General features: G+C 33.7%; 1 protein-coding gene across 22 annotated transcripts in view; it reads left to right on the forward strand.

Moving 5' to 3' along the window:
• Window positions 1-220: 220 nt before the first annotated feature.
• The window catches only part of LOC142618084 (putative disease resistance RPP13-like protein 1), a 40,399-nt gene continuing 18,101 nt past the window's right edge, over window positions 221-22,518 (forward strand). For 4 of the 22 annotated variants that reach the window (XM_075791074.1, XM_075791073.1, XM_075791080.1 and 1 more), the window contains exons 1-5: window positions 221-4,628; window positions 4,729-4,780; window positions 5,762-5,933; window positions 6,148-6,850; window positions 6,952-7,013. In XM_075791074.1, coding sequence (XP_075647189.1) covers window positions 376-4,572 — 4,197 coding nt within the window. In that variant the 5' untranslated portion in view covers window positions 221-375 and the 3' untranslated portion in view covers window positions 4,573-4,628; window positions 4,729-4,780; window positions 5,762-5,933; window positions 6,148-6,850; window positions 6,952-7,013. Of the gene's footprint in view, window positions 4,629-4,728; window positions 4,781-5,761; window positions 5,934-6,147; window positions 6,870-6,951; window positions 7,014-7,153; window positions 7,175-8,016; window positions 8,120-8,429; window positions 8,541-9,888; window positions 10,008-10,133; window positions 10,187-10,835; window positions 10,933-11,072; window positions 11,792-22,518 lie in introns of those variants that run through there. The other 18 variants (XM_075791065.1, XM_075791068.1, XM_075791069.1 and 15 more) reach the window with 18 other exon arrangements.

Here is a 22,518-nt window from a genome sequence, read left to right on the forward strand (position 1 = left end):
TATTATTTGAGTTGATAATTAATAATGGTTCCTTCCAAAAGTCTTGAGAACTAATAAAGTTAGCAATAAAGCAGTCAAAAGTTTTTGTATCTTTCTTACTTTATACGGTGAGCAGTAATAATGTTGTCGAAGTTGGCGTGCTTCATTTTTTGTATCTTTATGGCTATTTGGAATCAAGTAGGGTAGACCAATCATGTACAGTCAAATTACCAACTGAGAAAAGGCAAAAGTAGAAATAAAAAAATAAAAAAAAAATCAGAAACAAAGAAAACCCTATTCAGTCTTCATTCCCATCTCATATCTCAGAAGAGTGTCTCTTTGGTTACTTCGATCATTTCCCATATTTGATATTTCCTTCTTTCCCACGAGCAAATCATGTCAGTAATCGGAGAGGTTGCTTTAGCCGCTTTGTTTGAGGCGTTGTTTAACAAGTTAACCTCCTCTGATTTGTTGAAGATCTTTCAGCAAGAACAAGTTCATGTTGACCTCAACAAGTGGAAGAAAACGTTACTGAAAATCAATGCAGTTTTGGATGACGCAGAAGAGAAGCGGGAGACAAGCAGGTTGGTGAAGATCTGGCTGGACGAGCTGGAAGAGTTGGCATATGATGCGGATGATATCCTGGACGAGTTTGCAACCGAAGTTTTGCGACGTAAGTTAAATGCAGAACCCAGCACAAGTAAGGTAAGAAAGTTCATCCCTGCTTGTTGTGTGGGTTTGAGTCCAAGTTCTTTTATGTTCCATGCCAATATGCGGTCCAAGATTGCAGATATTGACTCAAGACTACAAAGAATTGTGACAGAAAAGAATGATTTGGATTTGAGAGGAAGCACTGGGGGAAGGATTGGAACAGAAAGATCGAGGGAGGCCACAACTTCTTTGGTGAATGAACGTCGTACTTATGGCAGGGATGAGGACAAAAAGGCTATCATAAAGTTGTTGCTGAGTATTGAATCTAGTGATACTCAACTCTCTGTGATTCCCATAGTTGGTATGGGTGGTTTGGGTAAGACAACTCTTGCCCAACTAGTGTACAATGATGATGATGTGAGCAGTTATTTTGATTTGAAAGCATGGGTTTGTGTTTCTGAACACTTCGACATTGAAAGGGTGTCAAAAGAAATTCTAAAATCTATCACTTCTTACCACTGCAATGATGGTGATGATTTAAACTCAATACAAGTCAAATTGAAGGAGAAATTAAATGGCAAGAAATTTCTGGTCATTTTGGATGATGTTTGGAATGAAGACTACAATAGTTGGACTCAACTATGTTGTCCTTTTGAATTTGGAGCATTAGGAAGTAAGATTATTGTCACCACTCGGAGTCATGAGGTTTCAAAAATAATGGAAACTACTTCACCTTACAAGTTGAGAGAGTTGTCAAACGATGCTTGCAGGCGTCTATTTCTCCAACACGCACTAGGGTCAACAGATTTTGTTGCACATCCAGAACTTGAAGAAATTGGTAGAGAAATTTTGGATCTATGCAAGGGATCACCTTTGGCGGCAAAAGTACTTGGAGGTGCTTTACGCACTAAACGCAATCCTAATGAATGGAAAAATATGCTAAATAGCAAGATCTGGGAAAAAAAGGGTATTATTTCTGTTCTTGAATTGAGCTACCAATACCTCCCTTCACATTTAAAGAGGTGCTTTGCATATTGTTCACTATTTTCAAAAGATTATGAATTTGAGGAGAATGAGCTTGTCTTGTTATGGATGGCAGAAGGTTTGGTTCAAGAAACAGAAAGAAACCAGTCAATGGAAGTTCTTGGTGCTGAGTATTTTCATGATTTACTCATGAGATCATTCTTTCAACAATCAAGCAATAATGGATCACTCTTTGTCATGCATGATCTCATCAGTGATTTAGCTGAATGGGCAGCAAGAGGCTTGTGCTATAGAATGGAAGATACATTGAGCACTAATAAGCAATCCAAGGTTTCTGCAAAGGTACGACATTTCTCTTACATTCGGCGTTATTTAGATGGCATCAAAAAGTTTGAAAACTTCCCCAAAAATATGCATTTACGAACATTCCTACCCTTACCAATCAATTCATCAGGCTGCTTAACAAACTATGTTCCTACTTGTTTGTTGCCACAATTAAGATGCTTAAGAGTATTATCTTTACGTGGATATAAAATCATTGAGCTACCGAGCTCAATCAGTGATCTGAAACATTTAAGATACCTCAACCTTTCTAATACTCGAATTAGAAGTTTACCAGAATCAACAAGTTCTCTATACAATTTGCAGACATTGATGTTGAAAGATTGTCACAAACTTACAAAATTACCGGAGAAAATTATGGATCTTGTTAATCTTCGGTATCTCGACATTACAGGTGCCAATTTAATTAGAGAAATGCCGGTGGGAATAGAAAAATTAAAGAACCTACACACGTTATCTAATTTTATTGTGGGGAAAGATAACGGATCCAAGATAGGAGACTTGATGAACTCGGAGTTTCTTCAGGGAAGATTATGCATTTCAAGTTTGGAGAATGTGCTCGATGTTGAGGATGCAAGAAGGGTCAATTTAAATGGCAAGAAGAATTTAGATGCACTAGAGATCAAATGGGGGTCTGCACCTAATGATTCACAAGATGCAAGCATTGCAAAAGATATTCTTGACATGCTACGACCTTCAACAACAGTGAAAGAACTTTCAATTAATGGTTATATTGGTGTGAAATTCCCAACATGGCTAGGAGACCATTCCTTTTCTTATATTGTGGATCTAAAGATTGTTAGATGTGCAAAATGCATATCCTTACCGGCAATTGGACATCTATCCAACCTCAAATTCCTTGCCATTAAGAGTATGTCTATGGTGCAGACTATTGGTCCTGAGTTTTATGGGGAAGATTTCTTGAAATCTTTTCAAAACTTAGAAACACTTCGCTTTGAAGATATGCAAGAATGGCAAGATTGGATTTCTTGTGGAGTTGAGTATGGAGAATTCCCTCGCTTGCGAGACCTTTTTATCTCTCAATGCCCCAAATTGCAAGGGAAATTGCCACACCATCTCCCATCATTGGAAAAATTTTCTATTAGTAATTGTGAACAGTTGATTGTTTCAATTCCTAGCCTTCCAATGCTCCATGAATTAAACGTTGTGGGGTGCAAAGAAGTGGTGAGAAAAAATATGGAAGAGTTATGCTTGCTAGAGTCAATTACTTTTTCTCTTCCAGGTCTTAAAAGCTTGTCAAAGGAGTTCATGGAAGGGTTAGCAAAGGTAAAAAATCTAAAGTTGGATTTTTGTAATGAGCTAACATCTTTGTGGCAAGATAGTCTCAAGTTCCTTGTTAGGCTGGAAATAGAGTCGTGCCCGAGTCTCATAAACATTAGCTTGACTGCAACATTAAAGACATTGAATATTAATGGTTGTGATGCTTTAAAATCCTTGCCAATGTCCAATTGTACATGCTTGGAATATGCAACTATTAAGAACTGTAGTTCTTTGATGTTCATTTCAAAACGCCAGCTACCTCCAACTTTGAACAGGCTAGAGATTATAAATTGCGAGAATTTGCAGTTTTTGATAGACGAGGGAGAGACTTCTTCTTTATTAATGAAAGAGGAGAGTATTGACAGTAATACATCTCTTCTTGAGCACTTGTTTATTAGTGGTTGTCCATCTCTAAAATGTGTACCATTAAGAGGTGACCTATTTGTGAAGCTTAAATTCCTTAAGATTTGGGGTTGCTCAAATCTGACATCATTATCATCAAGTAACCAGTTACCTATGGCCATTAAAAAACTTGATGTACATGATTGCCCAAAGTTAGAGTCATTGGCGGACAATTTACACAATAATGTGTCTCTTGAATATCTTAGTATCGGTAATTGTAAAGAGATTAAATTCTTACCAGAGGGCCTACACAAACTCCGCCACTTGAATGACATAAGAATAACAGACTGTTATAGTCTTGTTTCATTTCCGGATGGAGGGTTTCTCCCCACTCACTTGAAAAATCTTTGGATTTGGCGCTGTGAGAAACTAGAGGCCTTGCCCCGCATGCATATGGTCACTACTCTTCATATAGTTGAATGTCCAAGCATAGTATCCTTACCAGAAGAGGGCTTGCCGACAAACCTGAAGGTACTTTGGTTGGGAGGGATGACTAACTGTAAGCAAGTATTTGAATGGGGATTACATAGACTCACGTCTCTTACACATCTCACCATTTATGGTGATGGATTTGAGGATTGGCAGTCTTTTCCTAAGGAGGAAGATGCGAAGATGATGCTGCCGCTGCCTACCTCTCTAACCGCCTTGTGGATTTTCAATTTTCCAGATATAGTGTTCTTATCCTCCAAGGTATTTCAAAACCTCTCTGCACTTGAACTACTGTACATCTGGAATTGCCCTAAACTCGCATCCCTCCCAGACAACGGCCTGCCTCCCTCACTTCTGGAACTACAAATTTGGAAATGTCCAGTGCTGAAACAACACTGCAAGAAAGGAAAAGGGCAAGAGTGGTTGAAGAATATCATCAACATCCCTTGCGTTGAGATTGATTACCAGTCCATCTACGAGCTACAGGAGGAGGAGCAGCAATAATTGTGTAAAACAGAGAGAGCAAAACGTACAGAAATATACATATTTACTCCCTCAAGGTACAACATTTAGATATTGGTACCTCTCTTCTCTCTGTGTGTATATTTATGAAATATGAATTTAAAAAAACCCAACCCTAATTTAAGCTAATTCTTCAAGTGTTGCAGCAGAGGCTATCTTCTCAACTCCAAAAAATTCCTAAAATTTGGAGGTACGTTAAACTTTTGGGTTATGACATTGCATTCAATAATATGATTAAACTTGGACATCCTGGCAATAAATACATGTAAGATTCACATTATTGGATCAAATTTTATGGATATTAATGATTTAAGCTTTCAAGTTGACTTTCCCTTGAAAACAGCTTTTAATACTACCTCACACACCACAAGTTATCTTTAATATCTATTGCTACAAATCATAATTTTGTCAACCCACTTAAAATATGTTTTATGTTTGGAATTCAGATTGCGAATTTAGCTAAGCAATCTGATCTTTTTTTAGTAAATTTGGCTGATTAATTTTTTATTTAGCTAAGGAATCTAATCTATGCTTTTAAAAATTCAGATTTGTCGGAGTACTCAATCAGCTAATAAGTCCATTAGCCATGTCATGACTAGACTTATCTACAAAGCTGAATTGTTGGGAAAAATAATGTTTACATTATTAATGGCAATCAGTCTTCAAAAGATTGTTCTGTTGACAAATATTTACCATGGGCTGTTTTAATATGGTAAAATTTTTGGTCTTTTGTGTGGTTTCACATCTGTGGTGAGGAATTTCATTTGTACTATTCCTTGGGAAATTTTATTTTTGTTTTTTTCAGGGAAAATAGTTGTAAAGAGGTGCTTAGATGTGTATGTATTCAATTCCCCCCCCCCCTTTTTGATACAAGATACATTCTAGTCTAATCTAATCTAAGTGTATATATGTGTGAAGCTCCCTCTTGGAGACTTGAACCCGGGCCCTTACCCCCCTACACCCCACAAGTTTTTATACTTGTAGAGTGACCACCGCACCAAGGGTGCGTGACGGCAATTTATTCCCCTTCTAAAAATGTACTTCTAGCACTTTGAAGTTTTAGCTAATCAATCTCTCTTACAATTTTAAATGAATCTTTATGCCTTAGGCACATAATTATTCGATGAAATGCCTGAAAGAGAAATAGTAATATGGAATTTAATGATTGCAGGTTATATATGTTGCTGTGGAACATGCTTATTTTTAGGTATGTATGGAATGAAGGGATGGCAATTTGATATTATGCCTAACTGGAATGTTATTTCAACTAGACATCATTCCTTGCACAGATGATCGAAGCATTGTCACCTATGTGCTGCAGATGGGTAGGTGTAAAATGAAATGTAATAGTTTTAGTAAATTCCTTATTAATGATATTGATGATTCCATAACTAATGCATATATTTACCCTTTTATTAGAATGCAAGATCCCTTTAGTTTGGATAAGATCACACAATTAGATCTTAATTTATTGAATCAAATTCTATTATTAATCAATTATTAGGGATCTTTTTCTTTTTTTGGGATAATTACATTTTGGGAAATTTTAAATTGTAGGAGTGAGGCCATGCTTGAAGGGAAGGCTGTCAATGCTTCTCAAGTTCTTAACTACTACAAGCACATGGTCATGGTTTGTCAGGAAGCAATGGCTGGGGCCTGGGATTCATTCTTTAAAAAGTTGTAAACTCCTATTTGCAAGTGGACATGATTTCTTGATAGTTGAGAATGTCAAGTGCTGATTTCATTGAAAGTTAGTACCAAAAGAGAGAGTTGCTGGTGAGGTGAAAGTTTTCTATGTAAAGATTGAGAATGGGCAACCAAATTACAATAGGCTTTTATGGTTTGATGGCTTCGAAAAAATCCATTGTCCCTCAGAGAATTTGGGAAGCCTTATCCTTTGTCCTTATGAAAGGCAGGGTGACTGCCTTTGTACTTACCAATAGCTCTGAGGATTGCAGCTTTTGTCGTGGAAAGAAATCACCAAGCTGGGAGATATAAGCTGTTAAGAAAGACAATGCTTGATGTGTTGCATTTGCGATTTCTAAGCTCTCAGCTTTCTAATTGTGAAACTTTTTATTGAGGATTGTCCAGTGCTGAAGCGACACTCCAAGAAAGGGAGAGGGCGAGAGTGGTTCAAGAAAGGGAAAGGCCTCGTGTTGAGATAGGAGGTCCATCAATGAGGTGGAGGAGAAGGAGCAGCAATAATTGGGTAAAACGGAGAGCAAAAAGTACAGAAATAAACATACTTTATTCCTTCCAGGTACAACATTTAGAAACTGGTACGTCTCATCATCTGTGTGTGTGTATTTATGCAACATGATTTTTAAATATCTAAACCCTAACCCTAGCTAATGTTCGTAGTTTTGCAGCAGAAGCTAACTTCTCAACTCTTAAAAATTCCTTTCAAATTACAAAATTTTGAGGTATGTTAAACTTTTGGGTTGTACATGTCAATTTTTTTTTTTCCTTTTTACTATTCTACTTCTGCCACGTTTGATTTTCAGCTCAACAATCATGCTTATTGATTTCCTTTTACTTCCTATGAATGTGTGGAATCATAAAGAAATATGAGCTGTAATTTTTGGTGAGTGCTGCTTCAGATTGTGTGTTTATATTGTTCATTAAAGTGGGTTTTGTGGGGGAACATGTATATGGTATGGGATTCATATCTGCGGCATTAGGTGTCAGAAATTAGGTCTAGTATGAAGAGGCAATCAAACTTTCAAGAAATTTATACATATATATATATATGTGTGTGTGTGTGTGTGTGTGTGTGTGTATGTATATATTGGTTGAAGATTCTTTAACCTTAAGTCAGTTGTAGTTTCTCTCTGTTAAATAAAATTTTTCTTAATCATAAAAAAAAAAAAAAAAAAAAAAACATTGTGTGTCTTCACTTATGTTGCTCCTTACTCAGCATAGCTCCTTAGCAACAGATCTGTGGTGAGGAATTTCATTTGTATTATTCCTTGGGAAAAATTACTATGGGGAAAATAGTTAAAGAAGTGCTTATATTTGTTTGTGTTCACCCATCAAAAAAGAATATATATATATATATATATGTGTGTGTGTGTGTGTGTTCGATTTTATTTTATTCTTCTTACAATTGTGCTTCAAGCACTTTGAAGTTTTAGTTTATCAATATCTGTTACAGTTTTCAATTTATTTCAATTATATGAACCTCTATGCCAAAGGCCCATAACTGTTAGATGAAATTCCGGAAAGAGATATTGTTACATGGAGCTTATCAATATCTGTTACAGTTTTCAATTTATTTCAATTATATGAACCTCTATGCCCAAGGCCCATAACTGTTCGATGAAATTCCGGAAAGAGATATTGTTACATGGAATTTGATGATTGAAGGTTATATTTGAATCGTGTTGTGTGGAACATGCGTATCCGTGGGTATGCATGTAATGGCAGGATGACTTTTAACACTATGCCTAAGTAGAATGTCGTTACAACCAAAGATCATGCCTTGCTGAGGTGAACGAAGCATTGTCACCAATGCTCTGCAGATCAACAGGTATTTCATTAAGCAGTACTGATATAAAACGAAAAATGGTAGTTTTAGTAAAATGTGTACCAACCTTATTAATGATCTTGACCATTCCATCAAATTTACATATTTTTGCCTTTTCATTGGAATCCAAGAAGCATTTAATTTGGATAAGATCTCACAGTTAGATCTGAATTTATTGAATCAAATTCCATTATTAATTAGCTCTCTATTTGTGTGGGATGCTGATTTTTTTCTTTCATTATTGTTGTTGTTGAAGCCACTCTTAGAGCTATTTTTTTTGGCTAATAACTCTTTGGGCAATTTGGAAATGCAGGAGTGAGAGCATGGTTGAAGATATACCATTATTCAACAATCATGCTTATTGATTTCCTTTTACTTCCTATGAATGTGTGGAATCATAAAGAAATATGAGCTGTAATTATTGGTGAGTGCTGCTTCAGATTGTGTGTTTATATTGTTCATTAAAGTGGGTTTTGTGGGGGAACATGTATATGGTGTGGGATTCATATTCGTGACATTAGGTATCAGAAATTAGGTCTAGTATGAAGAGGCAATCAAACTTTCAAGCAATATATATATATATTGGTTGAAGATTCTTTAACCATAAGTCGGTTGTAGTTTCTCTCTGTTGAATAAAATGTTTCTTAATCGTAAAAAAAAAAATATTGTGTGCCTTCACTCATGTGGCTCCTTACTCAGCATAGCTCCTTAGCAACAGATCTGTGGTGAGGAATTTCATTTGTATTATTCCTTGGGAAAAATTACTATGGGGAAAATAGTTAAAGAAGTGCTTATATTTGTTTGTGTTCACCTATCAAAAAAGAAATATATATATATATATATATGTGTGTGTGTGTGTGTGTGTGTGTGTGTGTGTGTGTCAATGCTTCTCAAGCTTTTAACTACTGCAAGCTCATGGTCATGATATGTAAAGAAGCAATGGCTGGGGATCATTTTTTATGAAGCTGTAAACCTATTTGCAATTGGACATAATTTGTGTATTGTCGAGAATGGCAAATGCTGATTTCAATGTAAGTAAATACTAAAAGAGAATGTTGCTGGTGAGGTTCAAGCTTTCTATGCAATGATTGAATGGGGAACCAAATTGCAATAGGCTGTTATGGTTGGAGGGCTTAGTTGAAATCCATAGTCCTTTATTAGACAATTTGTGAAGCCTTGACCTTTGTATTATGAAAGGCAAAGTGGCTGCACTTGTACTTAACAATATCTCTTAGGTTTGCAACCTTTGTTATGGAAAGCAAATACCAAGCAGGAAGATACAGGCTGTTAAGAGAGACATTGCTAAATGTACTGAGTTCGCAATTTTCTAAGCTCTCAGCTTGCTAACTCTTCAATTTCCATTTTGATGCACATAGCCTGGTCTTCTTATGCAACTTTTATGTTAAACATCATATGTACTGATGACAAGTTTCAAGCTTAAGAGTTTAAAAAATTTAGTTAAGGATGCTGTTGACTTGCCACCATTTTGAATAATGGGTTGAAAATTATTGTTGAAATTTTACTTTTAACCATCAAATAATCCTGGATTAAAGAATAATCTGGGCAGCATTGCACATTGTGCTCAAAATCATAGCTTTAAGATATACCAGTATGGGGAATACTAAAGTATACTAGCTAGTAAGACCATCATTTTCTCTCTCTTTGGATTTTTTCTTGATAGTGAGATCACGTAAATTTTAGCTTTGATTTGTAGTTTATCTGTCCATTAAAAAAAGAAAGAAAGATTTTTAGTTTTTCTAACTCAATTATAGTTCAAATTTTCAGCTGCTTTTGATTGATGGTTGGATGCAAAGTGGGCCAGTAATGCAGTATTAGATTGATTTATTGGATTCTTGCAAAGATGGTCACATTAGCTAAATTCGGGCATCAGGTAGTAAAAACTTTCATCTTGGTTTCTTATCATTGTTAACTGTGATGGTCAACTGAAATACAAAAGCTAATCAGTAAAGAAGACACATTGACTGAATTATGCTATTTGAGAGGGACTTTATTGCAGATATTGAATGAAACAAAGCAGCCTTTTTGTAAGAATACATCTTCCAACTGAAGGTATAATGCAGAAAATAATATTCAAGAACCTGAATTTATATCTTGCTGACATTCAATGTTTTTCAAGACAAACTCTTATTATATGATAGACATGAAATTTAGATAGAAATCGGAAACTATAAATTCATATTTATGTATTTTTTATCTTGATTTAAGTTAATTTTAGCATGACAAGATGGTTTACCTGATTGTGTTTCAGTGGGAACAATCTTTCCTCTTAATATATGATCTTTAAGAAGTGAAAAATCATTGCTAATGAGTGATGATAAATCTGGTATATTGCTTTGAAGTATACCTTATTTGCTGATTGTTTAATCTCTAGGGTACTTAAAGATTCAGGAAAGAAATTCTTCAGGTCTGAGAGGACAAAACCTAATAGAGGTTTCTTTTTTGTTCGTGTAAATAAAAATATCAGTGCCCCTTTTCTTTCATCTCTTTTATCTTTCGAAATAGCAGCAAGTTAGAGATAAGTACTAGAAATTTGTGATGAATTCTAATCTCTTTTTTTTTTTTTTTTTTTTCATTTTCAAAGTTTTGTTTTTAGATTAGTGTATGCAATAGTACTTCATTTCCATAAATGTCACATAGCAGTATTGAACAAAAAACCAAGGTCTTAGTTGTCACTGGATTTTTATTTGTAAATTTTCAGGCAAGTTTTACATTGGTTATGTAATCTAAAGGAGGCTAACCTGTTATTATTGAAAACATGGAAATGGCAAAGCACTTCCGCTCATTTTGCAAGTCTGGTAATTACAAATATTTTTCTTGTCTAAATTTCATAAGGTGCCACTGCTTTACTTGTTCTGTATATCATATTTTGGTCTTCGTAAATAGTATAGTGCCTCCACTCCCTTGATGACTGATTGGATCTTGAATTTCTCAACAGGCATCTGCAATCCCTATAAGAAGCTTTTGGAAGCAAACACCATACTGCCAAAATCCTTTTGTGTCTTTGAAGACCTTGGTCTGTTAAAGGTCATTTGTTGATCATCAAAGAATGCAACCACAACAAACGGTGCATGAAAGTTGTTTCGACTCTACTGAGGTCTGGATCCAAATCCATGGTTTGCCTTTGGACTTGGTGTAGAAGTGGGTATGGACTCTGAAGTTTCCATGATTTGTACAGAAGCTCATGAATCCTCAATCCTCTTGGGTTCAAATTTCAGCTATTTGGGAAGTGGCTTAAAACAGACAATGGGGTGATTCTGAATATCGGAATGGCAGTCCCCATCACGAATAACTATGGAAGAGAACTAGAGAAGGAAAAACTGGTCTCGCAGCAGTGGGAAAGATGGGGCTGCACTGCAGATAAAGAAAGAAACAATTGGTGGGAAAGAAACCTCTAAGAGAAATTGGCCAAGAACTGAATATAAGTAGTGGATTGGGCCTGCTTGAAATAACTTTAAATTTAGCCCAATAAAAGCTTTTGCTAGCCTTCATTAGTTTCAGGGCTTTATTTTAACATATGGTAGACAATTATGTATTTTCATAGAGCTTAGTCAGATGATAACTTTATCAAATATCTTAAGTGAGTACTGAATATATTCTCAAAAAAATAAAAATGTGAGTACTGAATAATATCAAACCTTTCAATGCTGCTCTTAATGCAGAGGCTACCATATTTTAATAGCTTAAACTTTTAGAATAATTAATAATTAATTAGTGAAAAAAATAAGAATAAAATACTTAAAACCAAATTGGGCAAAAAATATAAAATAACTCTATAATTTTTATAAAAAAATCACACAAAATCTATAAATTAAGTTTTAGGAAGTAAATGAATTAATGATAAAACTGCAGATAACAATAATGATTAGCATTAAAGTTTATAAATTAAAGGACAATAATAGTACTTTAGTATAATTTTGTATGCTAAATAGTTTTAAAATACAAACCTCTATTATTATGCCATCTTTTGTTACTTCTAACGTCTTAATTTTTTTTTAATCAATTTAGTTATTGAACAAGTTACAAGTATACAGCTTTAAAACACTTTATAATTGTAATTTGCTTTGCATCGAAACAATTTCTTTTTCAATTAAAACTCTTTATCACAAAAATTCAAAAGCTAATTTTTTTTTTTATATATATAACAATCCCAAACATGCATTACATATGATTAAATAATCAAATTCATTTTTTTAAAACTATTTAAGCTCTTGGAAAAATTAGTAATTTATTAGAGAATAAAATATTTTAAAAATAAATTGCACAAAAAAAAAAAAATAGCCATATAATTTAAAAATGCTACTCATAAAATTTATAAATCAAGGTTTAGGAAAACAATGAATTAATGAAAATACTACAAATTAGTAATAACAGTAAATGATTAGCTCTTAAATTTATAAATTAAAGAACAATGATAAAACTTAGTATAATTTTTTATGCTAAATAGTTATAAAATACAAATTTCTGTTATAATGCCATCTTTTGTTATTCCTGACATCTAAAAACTTTATATCAATTAAGTTACTTAACAAGTTACAAATGTAAGTGTGTAACAGCTCTAAAACACTTTATAACCATGATTTGCTATATGTTTGAAAGTTTAAAAGTTTTTCAATTAGAACTCTGAAAGAAATTACCACACAAGCCTACAGAGTCCATGTATCAAGGGCTGCACTTAACGCAAGTTCTGAGGATCATAAACTACCTATCAAGTTTGACCAGGTTGCAAATTGTAATATCTATCCCTTTAAGCATGTATATTAATGAGAAGGCGTATCAGGCTTACTTTACAGCTTCAGATCGTTGTAATGATGGAACTTGCAGTCTTTGAAATCCAGATTCAAACTATTCAGTGGTGAAAATTTTAACTACTTCAGAAATGTATCATAATGTTGCTGCTTGAGAGATGTATAATGACTTTGATATTACAGAAGTGGATTTCAATGAACTTGTTCTCTCTTTTCAATACGAAGTAGCTAAAATGAAGGTTTTTGAGGCTAGGCCTTGGTCTGTTAAAGGTCATTTATTGATCATCAAAGAATGCAACCACAACTAATGGTGCAAGAAATTAATTTCGACCCTATTGAGGTCTGGATCCAAGTCCATGGTTCGTGTTTGGACTCGGTGTCAGATGGTAGGTAGGGTGGTAGAAGTGTCCATGATTTGGCCGAAATATGACAGAGGTATCCTTCTCTCTCCGTCTGTATTTTCTGGGCATCCAAACATGATTAATGCTAATTTTTGAATGCAGGGCATAACATGGGCTAGAAGTCAATTTTTTTTTCTCGTTTTAATTTTTTGCTTCCTTTAGGATCCAAATCATGATGCAACTCCAAATATTGGCTCTTGGGCTTTTGCTTAATTGCCAGGGGTTTGGGTCATGTGCCTCATATGTTTTTTCAATCAGTCATGCACAGTCCTCAACAAACCCACCAACGAAAAGAACACCTTCCAAGAGCTATAAGAGCAACGAGGCTCGCTCATGGCTCATGGATCTTCTAAAATATAAAAAGTACTCAATTTTATGTATTTTAACCCAAAAACTTCCCACATCAGTCTTTATAAAAATGACTAAATATACAAAATGGTCTTGTAAATGAACAGTAACCGTGCATATATACACAGTTACTGTTCACAATGTAAATAATTTTTTTATTCTTTTTTTCTCTCCCCTCACTATTTTTTTCTCATTTCCTTTCTCACCTTACTCTTACGGTTATTGTTCACAGTGTTAAAGAAATGAATATTTTATTTGAATAAATGTGTACAATAGATAAACTGATATGCGCGTTTTGTAAAAATAGACGTGTAAACTAAAAAAAAAGTAAGTTTTAGATGTACAAAATAAAAAAATAAAAAAAATTGCACATACTGATGTGATGATCTAAAGGACCTTCAATTCCAATCTAAGTGTAAACAGCGTTTATTTTTTTCACCAAAACAGGCGTCTGAAGAGGTGCACTAGCTTTGTAGAAGTAGACCCATCAGGTGAACCGGGCCAGAAGGAGTTGGGCCCAAATGGTGTTCGAAATATCTTACTAACATAATATTAAGCTAGCTTCCTGTTGTTTCTTCTTCTTTTTATTTTATTTTTTATGGGGTTTCTTCTTCTTTTTTTTCGGTGAGAATTGACATAGTATTAAGCTGATTCCATAAGGTGGAATTAATAATGGTTTTCCTTCCAAAATGTGTTGAGCACTAATATAAAGCATTCATTCTGATTCTTGGCGCAGTCAGTTTTGCATATGTTTCTTTCTTACCAATTATTCTTTCCAATCAATAAAGCAGTAGAATTTTAACATGATACATCTCATATAAGTACAATTTGATCTATTAAGCGGCTAATATGTTTTAACGAGGCAACATCAAACTTTTCAATGTTGCTCTTGATGCGAAAATGTAAAAATTATGGTTAAATAAAAAAATTTATTATTTCCTTAACAGCTTAAGCTCTTGGAAAAAATAGTAATTTATTAGAGAATAAATTATAAAACTAAGTTGAAAAAAAAAAAAAAAATAGCTCTATAATTTAAAAATGTCACACAAAATTTATAAATTAAGTTTTAGGAAAAAAAAAAGAATTAATGAAAATACTATAAAATAGCAATAACAATAAATGATAAGCATTTTAGCTCTTAAATTTATAAATTAAAGAACAATAATAGTAATTAGTATATTTTTTATGCTAAATAGTTTTAAGGGTAAATTGCAAATTACAACCCTCAAGTTTTGGGTTGACTAGATTTTACACTCTAATGTTTTAGAAATTTGATTTTACACTCTGAAGTTTGCTTCCGTTAGCAAGTCGCACTCACACCCCACAGTTAGTTTCTATAATTAACTAACACATTACAGTGTCGACATGTTTTATTTTTGCCAAATCAACCCAAAACTATGTAGTTTCAAATCATAAACTACACGGTTTCATCCTATTTCTAAATTCCTAACCCACGAAGGGCAACTCCCCTCCCTCCCAAGCATCATCAAACTGCCCCTCCACCTTCGGAGCCCAGGATTTCACATTATAATGCGAAATGTCTCAACACCAAGCATGTTCTTATTCCTCATAGTATTCACAAGATCCCACATCAGCTAATATTGCTAATCTTTGCCAGAGACTCAATTATGGTGTGATAATCCCTGACACCGTGCATGTAATTTCGTTGTTTTCTAGCCCATTCTCAAATCTCAAGTACATCCTCAACTATATCTGGAGAAACTCTTATCCTATTTTGATTAATAGCAATATCAATAGCTAATGCTGGGCAAGATATCAAAATTTCACAAATTCCTTTTCTTGGACCTTAAACCTCTGTTGTCAGTTCTAGTCTAGAACTGTACATCCTAACAAACATCATCCCTTTAAAAAATAATTTGTTGCGGCAGTTGCAAATTCTAATAATATTGTTGAACTAAACAGAGTATCACAATTTACCTTACAGAAAATAAACCAAAGCTATAAAAAGAGTACCAATATGCTTCCTAGTTTATATTCGCTAAATTCAATGTTCTTTATTTCTTCAAGCTCCTTTAGCAATAAACTAAAGGTGGCAACACGTATTTTTGTTTAAATAATCAATGATTCAAGCTTCACTACTTTAACTATTCAATCACTATTACAAAATTGGCACACACATTTTCACAAACACCTACCTTACATAATTATAAACTATCACAGGGACTTCTTAATTGCAAATAATTTACCACCCATATATACAAATAACATCTTCCCAAATAATGGTAATTCAATTTCAACAGCCAACATGAAAAACCCAAAAACCACAGCCCAAAATGTCATTGAAAATATCAACACATATATGATTGAATATTTACACACCTCATTTGCAGTGACCATGATATGAAGCAAAGAGAGAAGTCTGAGTTCTTCACCACCATCACCATCACCTGGATTCTTCACCACCACCGCCGCCTAGGTTCACGAGGTGAGCTGAAGGTATATTTGGGTTCAGTCTAAGCCGAGGGGTTTGGTTTAGAGAGGTTTGGGTTCATGGGGTATGGGCAAGCTGAAGGTCTTCTTTGTGGTTCTTTTGTTTTTTTGTTTTAGAGTTTGGCCTGAACAGTGATGTTTAGGCTAGAGGTTTGTGTTTTAAGTTTAGGCGTGAAACAAGATAGTTTTGATTGTGCCAGCTTTTAACTTGGTCATCAATGAAATTACGGAGTTGATTTGGCAAAAATAAAATGTCAACATGGTGACGTGTCCATTAACTGAAAAAACTAATTGTGAGGTGAATTGTTAACAAAAGCAAATTTTAAGGTGTAAAATCAAGCTTTTAAAACATTAGGATGTAAAATTTAGTCATTTCTAAACTTTAGGAGTGTAATTTACAATTTACCCTAGTTTTAAAAAGCAAATTACTGTTATTATGCCATCTTTTGTTATTCCTGAAGTTACAGGTGTAAGTTTGTAACAGCTATAAAACACTAACCATGATTTGCTATATATTTGAAAGTTTATAAGTTTTTCAATTAGAACTTTTTATCACGATAATTGAACAGCTACAACTCTAATTTTTATATCAATCATAAGCGTGTATTAAATAAATTTATTGCCTTACCAGTACTGCACTAACCCGCCACAATCCTGGCAAGAATCTGCATAAATTGAAAAAATATGTTGAAGGTCTTGGTTTGTTGCTCGTAGCTATTCATGGAACTCTGCCATGAATAATTTTACTGTTGTGCTTGGACTAGGAAGCAACAAAAATCTATTTGGAAATTTCCAAAGTCCTTAACCCGTAGCCCCAAAACTGAAGAGAAGCTCTCTTCTTCATGTAATTTTTTTCCCCCCAAAACTTCTAATCTACCGTTTCAACAGCTAAACGCCTAAACCAACATATTTACCCTTATTTTGGGGAATAATAAGTTGCCAGTTGCCACACTTAATCTTTTTGTGATAAAGGGTAATGTCTCCCTAATATTTTGTCTTCATATAAAAAAAAATTTTGGTTACTATTTGAGACACAAATTTTGTTATTTTATTTGGGTTGATGTCGTATTAATTTAAGGGTGTTTATAATTTTGTCTGAAGCCCTAAAAGGCTATATGTATTTATTGATTTTTTCTAGACTAGTTTTAATAGACTATAATAAAATACTTTTCTAAGAATTTCTCAAATATCTAGTGGAATCTAGGTATGCTTTTCCTTGATTCGTCAAGGCTATATTATGCTACAACAAAATATAGCTTATTGTGTATCCATTTTGCGTTAGGTGTTATTAGAGTGTTCAACGCATCCTCAAACTGATGGATAGAGAGGGGTTATGAGCAAAACTTTACGGAATTTAATTCGTAGTATTTGCTAGGATAAGCAAAGCAACTGGATAATGCCCTTGCACAAGCTGAATTTGCCTACAACAATGTTGTCAACAGTTCTACCGGAAGATGACCATTTTTAATTGTCTACCGAAAGGTTCCAAAGCATGCATTGAACTTAGTCAAATTGCCTAAAGTTCCAGGTTTGAAAACTTAAAGAGCATTCAGCAAAGAAATTAAAGTTTTTGGAGTCAATTGCATAAAGTTCCACGTTTGAACACTTAAAAGAGCATTCACAGCAAATAAGTTAAAGTTTTTAGCAACTCAAAATACTACTTTATCTATTTTAACAACTCATTTTATAATACACCCAATATTAAAGTTTCTATTTTTCACATTACCTAAAACTATTCATTTTTTTATTCATTTCTCTCTCTCTCTCTCTCTCTCTCTCTCTCTCTCTCTCTCTCTCATTGTCCCTCTCTCTTCTTCTCTTCATATGATCTCTCTTTTTTCTTTTCGTCTAAAGCAAACCCACACACCCACAAGGCCACCTCCCCAAACCCACAAGGCCACAACCTGACACTCACCACTTCCACAAACCAATAACGAACCACCACCACCACAACAAGCCTGCATAAATCCCAAACAACCACCATAAACATCCTCAATCTCACTCGAAAATCTCTTTCTATCCCTAAATCTGACCTTCTCTCACTTTCTCCCTCTCATCCTCTCTTAGCAGCCCCTTGCTTTGCCTCGCCAATTCGAACGAATGGAGCCCCTTGCTCCGCGCACCTCCATGAACGGTGGTTTCTCTTCACCAAAAACCTCCTAAACTTCTCTCTATCTCGCTTCCTTTCTTTTGATTTCACTCAGGCCCAAACCCAAAATCTCAAGGTATTCTCTTTGATTTGTGGCCTAGAGAAGGTCTATTGAGTGCGTGGGTGATAGGAAAATACTAGAAAGAGGGGAGAAGCATCAAAAAAAGAAAGAGAGAAAAAAGAGAGGAGTAGGAGAGGCATGCGTGAAGAAAAACAGGAGAAGGTCAGTAAAAGAAGAAAAGCGAGAAGAAAGAGAGACTGGTGAGAGAAAAAGAAAGAAGAAAAGAGAGAAGAATAGTAACACTCTATTTGTTTTGCTGGAAAACTTTCTATAAAGATAGTTTTCCACATATTCCAGTGTTTGGTAGCACAAAAAAAAAAAAAAAAACTAGTCAACGGAAAACTATCTTTAGTCAATGGAAAATCCTAATAAAAATAAGGCTTATTTTTTATAAGTTGTTTTCCAAAAATTTTTTTTGGAAAACAATCTCTCTCACATTATTTTTCTCTTCCCATTTCTTTTTCTTTCCTCATACCCTCACTGTCACTAACTCTGGTCTCTCCTCTTCCATATCTCTCTCTCTCTCTCTCTCTCTCTCCATATTTCTCTTCCCCTTTATAACATAGTTCTCTGATTAGATTTTTTTCCCTCATTGCTCAATAAATATTTCATTCCTCTCTACCAAAATCTTAATTCTTTATTTTGAATTTCAAACTTAATTTTATTTTTTCTCTAAGAAATTTTTGGTTTGATAGATTCCAGGTAGAATTTTTTGCACATAAAAGTACTAAAAAAATAAAAAAGAAGAAATAATGAAGTAAAAGACGAAAATTTTAAACATAGTGCCTATATGGCTCTAAATTGCTTTTACATAGGATAATTTTTTTTGTTGACAGATACATTATGCCGATATTATGTAGTGATGATATATTATGTAGATACATTATATAAATACATAATTTTGAGTAATATAAAATACTTGTGGTTGACCATAGTAGACAATTAGTGCACCAACAAAAAGAGTAGACAATTAAAAGTTATTGTTATTTGTACTTATTAAAGATGTATTCCCCTGTCAATTTTAATTTTATGTATATAGACAAATGATTGATATGTGTGTGTGTGTGTGGACGTTCCTATCTATATATATGAGCAAGATAAGTGGTAGAGATCATGAAAATTTGACAATTAATTTTGATTGTATCTATTGTCAAAATTTTAGTATGAAAACCAAATTCATTCATTCTTTTTTATTATTATTTATATTGATTATATTAGTTGGTTTACATAATACATACGTTTTAAATTACATAAGAAATATAAAAAATAAAAATAAAAATTTGCATACCAAACACCAGAAAACATTTTCAAACTCATTTTCAAGGTCGTTACCAAACACTGGAAAATGATATAGTTTTCTAGAAAATGTTATTTGGAAAATGAACAATTTTTCAGAAAACGTTGATGTTGAAACAAACAGAGCGTAAGAGTGAAGCAATAAATTTTTATTTTTTCTTACAAGTGTTGAGCTATAATAGACTGTCATTTATGGCAGTCTTTTGTATCTTAGTTGCCAAAAATTTGGAGTATAGCAACCTTGTTGTAGTGTGTTTTTTGTGGAATGAGTTGTTAAAATAGTTTTTTTTTTTTTTTTTTTTAAGTTTTTAGCAACTTTAATGTGAATGCTCTAACTAGGGCTGTCCATCCAATCCGGAGATCCGACCCACCCGAAGGATCCGACCGGATCTGACTCGAAAACCGTCCGACCAGATCAAGTCACCGGTCGGCGGCGGGTCTTTTGTTCCAAAAACCGACGGCGGCGGATCGGTCTCGGTTTTCGTCTCCAGAACCCAAAAAAACCCGATCCGACCGATGTACTAGGTCTTTCTATAAAAAAATTCCAAATTCCGACAATTATTTCCAGATTCTGGTGACTTTTTCCAGATTCCGGCGGTATTTTCTAGATTCCGGCCTCAAATTTCCAGATCTCGACTTCAAATTTTCAGATTTTGGCACCAGATTTTCATATTTTAATGACTTATCTAGTAGATCGAGTGATATTTTGTCCAAATCTAGTGAGATCTCACCAGATCCGGTGAGTCTCCGCCGGATTTGACGTTTTTTCGCCTGAAATCAACAATTATGGCAGGATTTTTCACCATGGACGGTTCCGACCGAACCGACCGTGCTTCCGGTGCAAAACCGACCGCACCGATCCGACTCCCTCGCCGGTCGGCGGCGGGTCAGTATTTGCTCAACCCGATTCTATCGGGTCGGTCTCGGGTTGGGCACAAACCCGACCCGGACCGACTCGTGGACACCCCTAGCTCTAACAAGCAATATTGTAGAACATGTTCAGTCAAAATATTGGTAAAAAAAGTAAAAAACACAATTGATATTGTGTTTATAAATCTAAGAAGGATATTTTTGAAAGAATAAAAAAAAAATAATCATATAAAATTCTTAGAAATAAACTAAATATAAGAATCTCATATCTGTGAGTATCTAGATTCTTAAGAATATGGATGGCAAAGGGTAACGTGGATTCCTTATATGAAACGCTACCATATTTATTTTGATTACAAACGAACCTAAATCAAGCTGAGAAAAAAACATAATGTAGGTAGAAAGCTTGGCAGTGGCCTTTTTTTTTTTTTTTTTTCTTGTTCAAAGATTTCATTACCCATCACTGTTCATACTTCGTGAGAATAATTAAATGTGCAGGCTATTTCTATATGTCCTAGAGGTTTGGTAATAAAAAGAATTTAGGGCAAGGTGTTGCCTCTGTCCTTATCATTGAGTACATCACGTTATAGTTGGTAATGGTAGACCTATAGTTGTTTGTCCAATTTAAAAAATTATTTCCTCAACAGAAACTTTAAACAAGTATTTCCATGCCAATGTTTCTGTACATTGATCCATACATATCTCAAAATGGTTTTGGACACATCACACAAGGTTGATTAACCAACTACCAATTTTGTAAGTGGCCGCTATTATATTGATTCTTCTCTCTCTATTTCTCTGAAGTTGTAAATGAGTTGAGCCGTCAAATTAAATTAGAATTGTTCATCTAATTTTTTGAATGAATTTTGAATTCATCAACAAATTAATTTTATGTTCAACCTCATTTGTTTGTTGAACAAATTTGAGCTTGTTCATATCTTTAAAGATTCTTATCTCATCACAAATCAGTGTTGATAATTAATAATTAAAGGTTAAAATGTTGTTTACATCATTACAATTTGCATGAATCTCAATTTTTACCTCTAAACTTTAAAATATTTTTTTGTCCTTAATTAGAACTATTAAAAATGTTATACTTTTTTATCCTTATAGTTTAAAAATATTATTTTTTTATCCTAAAATCTTGAAATTTTTTTAAAAACCTTATTTTCACCCCCTAAGAGCATCACCATTGGTATTTTACCAGCTCAAACTCCAATTAGTGCTCAACATTAGTAGAGTTAAAGGCAAATATTTTTGCCTTCTTACTATAGTGAATTGCCAAGACTAGCAGTTCACTGTAGCAAGGAAGGCATAAAAAAATTATTATTTTATCACTTATTGGTTTCAAGTGGCAGAGAAGGAGTGATGAAGTGAGAAAGAAATTAATAAAAAAAAAAATGATGTTTGGCTGATGGGATGAAGTGAGAAGGAAATTAATAAAAAAAAAGTAGTGTTTGACTGATGGGAAAAATAAGAGCATTGACGCAGAGTGTGTTGTGAAATTGTGTGTTAAAATAGATAAAATAGGTTTTTGAGATGTTAAATGCTAATTAAAATTTTTAGTTCCACCAATGCGAATGCTCTAAACTATTGAAAAAACTCTAAAAAAATAGTATAGTGATCTCAATGGTATACGAATGAAAAACAAATTTTTTTAATGTTTTAGAATGAAAAAAGACCTTCATACAAACTTTAGTGATGAAAATAATGTTTTAGCCATAATTAAAATATAGGTAAATTAGATAATTAGAGTTAATTAGATGGAACTATTTATATTTATGAACTTATAAATATTAAATTTACCAAACTTATATTTTTAAAAATCATATATAATTACTAGAAATAAACTATTTATATCATCAATAAATTATAAATAATAATTTGATATCTTATAAACTCATTTTTCAAATTTATATCATAACTTTTGAGTGGAGTTTGTGGTATGTCTTTATGTTAAAACTCCTTTTTCCTCTCCCTTGTGTGTGTGTGTGTGTGTTTGTTTCTATAATATATATATATATATATATATATATATATATATATATATATATATATAT

Source organism: Castanea sativa, chromosome 11 (assembly GCF_040712315.1).
Source record: "Castanea sativa cultivar Marrone di Chiusa Pesio chromosome 11, ASM4071231v1".
Taxonomy (NCBI): domain Eukaryota; kingdom Viridiplantae; phylum Streptophyta; class Magnoliopsida; order Fagales; family Fagaceae; genus Castanea; species Castanea sativa.